The sequence below is a fragment of the Apis dorsata genome, unplaced genomic scaffold (assembly GCF_000469605.1).
Source record: "Apis dorsata unplaced genomic scaffold, Apis dorsata 1.3 scaffold_97, whole genome shotgun sequence".
NCBI lineage: Eukaryota > Metazoa > Arthropoda > Insecta > Hymenoptera > Apidae > Apis > Apis dorsata.
In genome coordinates, this window is record NW_006263395.1 from 40,848 (window position 1) to 50,849 (window position 10,002).

General features: G+C 31.0%; 1 protein-coding gene and 3 long non-coding RNA genes across 19 annotated transcripts in view; 1 reads left to right on the forward strand and 3 right to left on the reverse strand.

Moving 5' to 3' along the window:
• LOC102679854 overlaps window positions 1-1,988 on the reverse strand; it is a 2,719-nt gene extending 731 nt beyond the window's left edge. Inside the window, exons 1-2 of the long non-coding RNA XR_421192.2 lie at window positions 1,974-1,988; window positions 504-1,863 (exon numbers count right to left, since the gene is read on the reverse strand). This is a non-coding gene — a long non-coding RNA (uncharacterized LOC102679854). The remainder of the gene's footprint in view (window positions 1-503; window positions 1,864-1,973) is intronic.
• Window positions 323-7,606, forward strand: LOC102677198. The gene is made up of 6 exons (XM_031508680.1): window positions 323-499; window positions 2,341-3,054; window positions 4,687-4,960; window positions 5,121-5,219; window positions 6,354-7,108; window positions 7,491-7,606. Exons 1-5 carry the CDS (start codon window positions 494-496, stop codon window positions 7,094-7,096), a joined length of 1,836 nt encoding a protein of 611 aa, XP_031364540.1. The 5' UTR covers window positions 323-493; the 3' UTR covers window positions 7,097-7,108; window positions 7,491-7,606.
• Window positions 4,133-5,028, reverse strand: LOC116185089. The gene is made up of 2 exons (XR_004149858.1): window positions 4,816-5,028; window positions 4,133-4,366 (listed from the first exon to the last, which is right to left on the reverse strand). It is a non-coding gene; the product is annotated as an uncharacterized LOC116185089 (long non-coding RNA).
• Window positions 5,734-10,002, reverse strand: part of LOC102680079 — an 8,307-nt gene continuing 4,038 nt past the window's right edge. For 9 of the 16 annotated variants that reach the window (XR_004149847.1, XR_004149854.1, XR_004149853.1 and 6 more), the window contains 3 exons: window positions 8,982-9,195; window positions 7,150-8,380; window positions 6,946-7,085 (listed from right to left, as the gene is read on the reverse strand). This is a non-coding gene — a long non-coding RNA (uncharacterized LOC102680079). Of the gene's footprint in view, window positions 5,888-6,945; window positions 7,086-7,149; window positions 8,381-8,981; window positions 9,196-10,002 lie in introns of those variants that run through there. The other 7 variants (XR_004149852.1, XR_004149849.1, XR_004149850.1 and 4 more) reach the window with 7 other exon arrangements.

Here is a 10,002-nt window from a genome sequence, read left to right on the forward strand (position 1 = left end):
TTAAAAACAAAAATACAACGATTAAAATAAATGATTAATATCGATTCCAAAATCTAGAAAGCAAAAACTTAATAACTACAATCTTACATCATAATTATTAGATAAATCTTAATTTTTCATTTCATAATAGAAATATATTTCATAATAAACAAATTTTTTAAAGATTGATTAAATTAAATTGAATGAAAAATAAAATATTCTTATTTAAAAGATTAAGATTAAAAATTCATTTAAGTTTTTAGATATCTATATCTGATAAAAGTAGATAGATTTTCATATATAAAACATATTCATATATATATATATATATATATATATANCAAAAAATATCAATCAAAATTTTGATAGAAAAAAGATTCGCGATGGGCAGCGTTCTCCCGTAAAGCTAAAAAGGTGGGAGCCGGTATAAAGAGAGGAAATACTCGATGGCGATGGCCAGTGAGTTCAGTGAGAGTGCCGTGATCCTTTTACCGATCTACTGTGAAAGTCAACCATGAAGGTACCCGTTTCAAGATCATTGTGCATCCTTTGTTTTATGTGTGAAGTGTCAATTTTCCTATCGAAATATCATCCTATCTTTCACTCGAATCATCAGTTTTAATATGCATTTAATCATTGAACTTGCGATAGATTCATTATTCATTCTTCTTAATTAAATTCAATGTTACTTTAAATTTATGTTTTGAAAATCAAAACAATATAGAGAAAGTTGAAGTCAAGATTTATAATACACAAAGTCTGAAATGAAAGATTATTTAATTATCATTAATTATAGTGCAATATCAATATCTATTATTAGAAAATCATCTATAAGATCTTCTTGCGGTTCATTTCTTGTATTAAGATCGAGAGTAGATCGTGGTTTATGTGAAAGTAAAACACGTTGCTTCATAAATTCTCGGGGGTACATTCCTTTTAAGATTTATACATAACAATGGAGAAAATTAGTTTATCCGTACTTCATACTTCATGCTCTATAGAAAGTAAAAGTGTAAAAAAAACACGAGGATCATTATCATTAAAGAGCGATTATTTGTCCGGAAAAAATTACATTCTTTTGTTCTATTTATTCAGCTCTTAATGTCTTTCAAACTTTCGTATTATCTTTTCCTTCAAACACATATTTCTTTTTATATTGTAGCATGACTTTTTAGACATGTTTCCTTTTTTACAATCATAAGCTTTTCTCCAATAGTGAAAAGATCTCTCACTTGAAAAAAAAAATGTAGAAAAAAGTTTTTCTTAGAAATATATAAATGATTAAATAAAATCACAAAAATGTCGTGAAAGTTGACTTGGATTATAAGATGAAATGAAACGCGAATCGAGTGATCCATCGAATAGTATAGTGCAAAGTCTATTGAGAAGAAAGTTAGTAGAAATGGATGATGAAAGATGTATACTAATTTTGATTCAGTGTATAACCGGAAGTGTTTCTCAGTGTATAACCGGAAATCATTCCAATCATCTCTTCTAATTGAAGAGTTTAATTTCAAAAAGATGAGAAATCCATAATATAAAGTGATATTTCTACGATATACCGGCCAATGGATTTTTAGAAATCATGATAAGCGCAGCGGCTGAGAAGCGTATGGTAACTAGGTCGAGCATTGACATTAGCTCCAAGAGCAAGGACGCTTTGATCACTTTCATCCGACTGAGAAAATTCCTTTAAATGATTAATTCAAACAGAAATACATTATTATATTCTTTTTTTTTTTAGATTTTATCGTTGCAAACTTATAAATGAAATGTTCTGTTTTTAATGTCTAGATTAAAAAAATCATTGTTGGGATTTTTATATGAACGTTGAAATTCATTTCTTTATTTCAATTATTGCAATTAAATCGTTTAAGATTTCCGCTGAAAACATAAATTGATTATAAAATTGAAATTACAAAAAATTGTTAAATATTTATGTATTGTCATAAAAAAATCATAATCGGATCATAAAATATTAAAAATATAATTACCGTGAAACTTGAAATTTCTCGTTTTCAATTTCTTCGTTTCTTTTTCTCGATTTATAAAATCAATCCTGTCAAGATCGTTGTTCTTCGTGATGGTAGCATGGACATCTAAAACGGAATCCTCGTATGACTTTCACCAAGAACCGCTCCACTTGTTGCATTCACGTTCCTATACTGCATGCTTCACTGATTTATAGATCTTGCCAATATGTTACGCGTTTGTTATCGAATTGATCAAAAAAATATCCTTTTAAATTAAAATTATCTCCTTCCTACGTCGCAGATATCTTCCATTTATCCCAAGAAAACTTAAACAAACAAAATTAACAAATATTAACGAAACGATGTATCGATTACACATTTATTTCAGTTACTGCCACTGCTTGCACTCAGCTACTGTTCTATCGTCGTTGTACTATCGGAAAGTACAGAAAGCGCGAAAAGCACGAAGGAACAAGATTTAAAAGCACGCGCGTCGAAACAACTCGAACGATTGGCCCCCTATCGAAGAGTGCACGACAACAAGCAACCAATATCCGACGAACAGTGGCAATTGCTCGAGAATGCGGCCAAGGATCCCGAAATCAGGGCGTTCAACGAGGAAAAGATCTTGGAGATCTATTGGCTTCTTCCCGAAAACGTGCAGAAGGACATCATAGAGAAAATTGGCGGGAGTCGAGAGATAATCGAGATGCTGGCAAATAAGAAGTACATGGCGTTGGTGGAGGATAAAGATATCAATAAAAGATCAGGATCGAAACGCGAAACGTACAGTCACGATGGATACGAGACACCAACTAGCGGATATCCGCCGCAGGAATACGCAGAGTACGCGCCAGAGTACGGAGATCAATATGGGAAACCTGAATCGTCCGGATCCGATTCTGGATCGATCTTAAAGGGATCTGGGAGTTTGATCGGCGGTATAGCCAAAGGCATTATCGGTGGCCTCGTCAGTGCATCGGGAAGCGCATCGAAAGGTTCATCTTCGGTCTCGGCCTCGAGTTCTCAGTCAAGCGTCCAATCAAGCTCGAATAGTGGTGATAAGCCAAAGCCAAGGCCGGAATATGGACAAGTTTACTCGGTAACTATGTAGTCACTCGCAAGATTGTCGTTACAATTGCGTTAGAATCTCCATTATCCGCAATTCTATTATTCGAATGGTCTGAATTGAACGTTTCACTGTCCTTTTTGGTAAAGATTATTTTTCCTGTGAAATTGTACCTGGAGGAATTAAACTAAGAAGGATAATATTATTTTCCTAGTTTAATCAATATTATAGATGTAACGTTGGCATCGAAGAAAACATTAATCAAAAAAAAAATTTGGAATCGAAGAAAACATTAATAAAAAAAAAAATTTGGAATAATAATTATCAAAACGAGATACGTTCTTCTATTAAAAATTTCTCTTATTCGACTATACGTATATTTCTTAATTCGGATATTGGAGATTTCAGCGTACAGCAGCGGGTTCAGTTGAAATAATTTACGATTATTTAATATTTTATTAAAAATATCGAAGAAATACTTTTCTTTTTTTTGGCGAGAAACGAAAGAGAAATTTGGGTTTCCATATAAAAAATATAAAACGAGTTATGTACGGAAATTCATATTATAGATGAAAGTTCATATCTTTATAAAAAGATAAGAATCGATATTATAAATGCTGGTATTTTAAAATAATATTAAAGATCGTTTAATTTATAATGAATTTTACGTAATCTGCCACGAGTGAAAGTGATTTCATCTGCATAGAAAGTTTATTTATATTTGATATTAAGGGAAAAGATATAAGAAATATTTTACATATATTTATCGAAATCTTCACGATTAAGAGGCGTGAAATTTATCGAAATCTTTTAACGAACCCGTAGACTATACTCAAACTCTACTTATTTACTATAACATGACAAGAACAAGGACAGAACAACCGATAGTAGAAGAATAGTATAAACGATATATATAGATATATTATATATATAGATACATTAGCTGCACGAAAGAAAATCTTTATATGGGCCGTTTAGGTTGCAATTAAGGAGGGAAATCTAAGCTGATTCTCGTCTTCGCATGCTTCTTATTTGATCGTATAATTTCAGGAAAAAATTTCACGATGGAAATAAACGTTGGATGATATACTCTTATCCTTCTAAATTATTCTTCTATCTTTCGTTCTTGGAAATTGCACATTTTTTAAAAATTTGTATTATCTTGTGATCTAGATAAAATAGCTCAATAACACAGATTTTTTTTCGTACAAGCAATTTCACGATTAATCAGTCCACGAAGTCGTAGAAATTTATAATTTCCATCGTGAAATTATAACTTATGTTCGAATAATCGACATCGAAGAAAACAGGTCGACCGTGATATGTCATCACCGATCGTTCTAATCTGTAATAATTCGAATCTTATTTGCACTATAAAAGCAACGATCAAAAAAATATCAAATTGTAACTTAAAAATTTCAAAAAGCGTTTCTATCTAACATTAATCAAAAAATTTAATGCCTGTTATAAAAAAAAAACTTATGAAAAAAATAATTAACATTATAGTATAATGTACATTAGTACAAATAGTTACTATTATTATATATAAAGACTTTCTTATAAGAATCTGTATCGTGCAATATAATAATCAATAAAGTAAAGCATAAATCGCATCTCGATTAATTTGAGCGCACGTATCTCGTTAATGAAATTTTTCTATGATAGTATGGCGAAAAGGTGTTCGACGTTTGGGACTTCAAAAAGGCGATCGTTAGCACATTAATGCAAGCCGTAAAAGCTATAAGTGGCGGTGTGATTGCTTTGAAAGGTCAGCTATTGAAAGGAAGCGGTTACCTTGTCTCTTCAAAGGGAAAAATAATTAGTAAAACTGGGGATGTGATCACTACATTGGGTCGAAATATCGCTAAGAGTGCCGTGCAACCTCGTACGGAATCACCCCCTCCCATGTATTTGTACGATCATCCTCCTCCACCAATTAGTAAGTTCTTTTTTAACTTAAACTTTGTTTATATATTTTTTGTTAACTTAGATACTTAATTTCATAATTTCATAATACCTATAACAAAAAAATATATAGTTAATTAAATGCAATTTTCCGTAATTATTTAAAAAATTAAAATCTTAATGAAATGAAACAGGTCACGAAGATATTTACGAAGGGCCTCCTCCACCCGATCACGAGGAATATAGCGGGCACCACGGATATCATGAAAATGCGAATTATGAATCCTCGGATAGTAAGACTTAATTTAAAATCGCTAAAACATATTTTTAGTATCAGTGCAGCAATACTAATATTTTTTTTGCTTTTGTTAATTTTCGATTCACAAAACGAGATCTGGCAATAATGATTAAATTTTTATGGGGAATGCATGGGCAATAAATACGCTTATATCTCTGCTTCGAATGTATGATATGCTCGATGAATGTATGTATATATGTGTGCTCTCGTGTGTGAAAAAATTCGGTGAGAGGCGTAGAATCTCGGAAGAGGCGTTACGTTTTAAAATAAAGTAAAAGTGATCTTCACTTTCAAACAAGATTCTAATCTTTGGAACTTTCCTTCGTGTATGAAGACGAGTAAACTAGAGAAGAGTCTACAGAAGAATAGCGCCTTGAATTCTGCATCGGTCATTATGTTTATTCGGTATAATATAAATATATTTCAAATTTCGTATCGTCTCTGTGAACTTTCCCTTGCTTATCATGATTGCTTCTTTGTTAAATTTCACATTCCAACGATAAGTTTCTTTCTTCTACAATTATTCTCTTTCCAATCTTCTGAGAACGATCTTATTCCTTTCTTCTTTTTCCTCCTTCTGATTTTCAAAATCTTAAATCGATTCACTTTTGCTCTTGTTCAATTTTTCTGATAAATCAAATTCTTCATTATATAACGCTTTCTCTGAAAAAAATTAATCTGTTCAAAGATTCTTTTATAAAGTAGATTTATATACTTGTACAAATAAAATGTACATAATTATTAAGAACAAAAACAATAAAAGTTAATAAATAAGAAAACTTATACAAAGACATTCGTACTAATATACTTAACTCATACATTGTAAATACGAAACGGCATGGCAATAAAATATTAAATGAATTACCTTTCGTTTTATGAACTAAAACTTGAACTAAAACAGGAAGCGGATATTTATATAAAAAGAAAACAAACTATTATTTCTGCTATTATCTATCTTACTATTTCTAATCTAATAAAAAGAAATATTTATTAACAATTAAAATTAACAATTTTTAACAATAATCTTTATCAGAACATATTATAAACATATTTAATATTCGAAGATCACTTTAATATCATGAAACGAAGGATTAACTTTAGACTCGACTGACAGACGTTACGTTTACAGTCGAAGACCAGGCGGGCCTACTTATTGCGAAACCGACGAAACCTGATAACCATGATCACCACACTGTGAACTTGGAAATTCGAAAACCTGCTGTGACGCATCCGGAAGACGATTATTACGGGCCACCACCTGAATTACCTCACAAAGATATCGAGAACACCGTGATACCGAATTATCATTTTAATCAAGACGACCACAAAGTGAACTCCAATTCTCCATTGCCATCCAGCTACGACGTTATGATTCAACATTCGTCGAATGATCAAAATGGATACGACTATCCAATCTATCCTCCACTTGCTCCCAGTCCTCCATCGAATCTTCATGCACCGTACACGATTCAACAGAGCATCGAGTATCCACCTATACACATTCAATATTCTATCCCTGATAAAGGAAACTTGCATTTTCCAAAGAGTGATATGTCTAGCAACGATTTGTCCGTGTACTCGAGCTTATCGATAGATACGAATCCTAAAATAGAATCGATTAAAATATCCGCGGAATTGCCCAAATTGCAATCTCTTGCAAACATCTCCAAGAGTCCATTGCTTCCATATTCTTACTCCATGCTACAGGGGCCTTTAAAGATACCACTACTGACTCCATATTGGCAAAATCAGGGATTGATTCAACCTTTCACTAATTTCAACATGCATGGATTGTATCAGAGAAAAAGTAGTGGACAGAGAAGAAGATCCATAAACGAATTTGTTCACCGTATGAGACTACCTAGAGGGTAAATTGAAAGACAGGTAATTAGAATAATGTATGTTAGATGTGAAATTTTATTTACCGTGAACACTTTGCACGTGATTAATTGTGTTAAATTAAAAATAATACGAAAGAAATAATTTTTTTGTTTGTTTGAATTATGTTACGATCAATAATGGAATTTTAAACCTGTATCTTTATATGTTTGATGTCTGAATCGCCCATATTTAACTTTATCTTTTAATAGTTGTATCACTTGGTTTTATAATATCTGCATGATATTTGGCATCTTGTGTGTCTTTGGCCACAATATGTGTTTAGTTGTGCTTTTCTTTGCTTTTTATAGTTAAATGAACACCATGTCTTTCTTTTGTGATAATTCACAAAAATTATATATATTAAATTCAATATTTTATGTTCCAGTGGTTTACTCTTATGCGCATTATTACCCGCACAATGGATTTAAAAAACATCGATATTATCGTACTAAACACAGAAAGAATTAACTTTAAAATTTGAAACTAAAGTGAGTGGAAAAAGAATTAAGTGGGTGTGTTATATTACTCAATTGAGAATTAGCTAGGCATAATTTATCTACCTACGTATATATGTATCCATCCGTGTTGCGGCTTTCGCCTCGTTACAAAAGAAGACTAAGAAATTTCATGGATGGATTCAACGGAAATCATTCATGGACGAATCTTCTTGGGATTATTCTGGAAAAAGAAAGCGGTCCAACGTGTAAATTAAAAAACGATGAATGATGTTGAATTTTGAGTTACAAGCATGAGTCAATGTAGAGGATACTCATTATAGTTGATTTTATCTTGTGATATATGTTGAATCGCTAATAAGTTTTTTTCTTTTTCTTTTTTTTTTTTTTGTGTATGATTGCAACATTAAGGTACAATTTTTGTGTCTAGTTTGTTTTTAGAGCTTTTTATATGATGCTTATTGATTATTAATTCTTAAGAAGAAGATGAATGTTGTGTATGAAAGTATATAACGAATTCATTATGCGTACAAATGCAAATGAAGCTCGAGAAACTTTTATGCAATGAAGGAGGCCATAACAATGAGAGTAACTAGTTTAACCTTCCTTCCTCTTTTTTAACGCTCTTCAGAATTTATAATTATAGATATCGTAATATTTGTAACGCGATATAGTTCTAATTAGTCATCGTAATGTATATACTTTTGTATAAATAGAATATTAATAAATGAATCTGATATTGTTTTTTTTGTTTTAAATTGATTTTGTTTTATTCCAATCTTTCTTTATATCTTCAATTTTATCCATAGATTGAAATTTTCTATAAAAAAGAAAAAGATATAAATAATTAATTGATATATACCAGAAAGAAAAAAATGAGAAAAAATTGAAAAGAATCTATCGTTAATCTGAGTCAATATAAACGAATATAAAGAGTAATGAATGATATATTCACGAAAATAAAGCGTCTGAAGTAACATCCAGTCTCGATCTCCTTTCATCAACCTTCACATTGAGTGCAATGAACTTTCAATCTTAAGTAACATCGATTCTTTTCAAATATCTTATACTTTATATTTTATATCCTTTCCTTGTATATATTTTTTTAATTATATCTGATAAAACATTTAGATGTATAAAATTATTATATAAAATATTTTTTAAAATTTAAATTATTATTCATATAAGTATTATCATAATTTTAAGAATTTTGAAAGAAATGAAGTAAGATAAAAGTATTAAAAAGTTCTTAAGAGATTCGTATCAAAGAATGTATGTTTTTTTATATATCTACAAATCTTGTGAACGGAAAGAATATAATATAATATAATACAAATCATAAAATATCGAAATGCAAAAGTTCTCCTTTCATTTGTAAAAGATTGAATAGCATGGTCGCATAATTTTAGTCATAAACTCACGTAGCTACCGATGAATATAGTGGGTCACTGGATCACACATGTTGGTTCGTGCGTATCCACGCACACAGGTATATCCTCACGAGGGAATCCAGTAGCAGGATATGGAGAGAAACGGCGTTTGACCGGTCTTCGATCGTTCTGTCCATCTGTCGACTCGCAAAGGGCCTTTGATACAATCGCAAATCGACTTTCCTGTCATCGAATTCCTTTTCGGCTGATTGTAACAGATTTACAAAAGAGTCATGCATCATCGAAACAATCGGATGTCATTAACGATAAATTGTTGACTTAACGTTCTTATGAATATTAATTCTAAATTTACTATTTTAATTGTTCATACATTGACTTTGGTTTGAAACTGATGTAAGATTAGATATCGAAATAGACTTCGTGTTATCTTTTCTTTTCTCTAAAGGCGTCTTCGTCAAAGTACCGTTTCTGGAAGACGTTCACTATACATGACTTTACTTCTTTAAGTCGGAAGAAGTATGCATACGAGAAAAGAAAGTAAATTAAAAAAAACTTTTATAAAAAAAAAATTTTAAAATTCGAATAAATTTCAAAAAATTAAAGAATTTTTAACAAAACAAATCAAAATGTTAACATCAATGATAATCTATTTTTGTATCTACTTTATTACCAACTTTATCTGTTGGAAAATATTTAGAAAATGAAGAAAGAAGATAAAAGATGAAAAGATATCTATTTACATACAATTAATTTCATTACAGTTTGCTTGATACTTTGAAAAATCATAGAATTTTGGAATTCTTATGAATTTCGTGGAATCTATGACTTTTCCCGGTTACATTCCGCGTTTTGAAGCAGCTGTTATCCATCAGAGTAGGAGGAACAACGTTTCGGCCTTCGATGATACGTTCGCCGGTTGCGAGTATAAATGAAGGACAATGACCTAATTGTGTGCAGAACACGCAGTGCTTCCTCAACGTCCAATCATCACACGCGTCAATTCATGTTCGATTATTTGTGATCATAACTTCTGGTATATATATATATATAT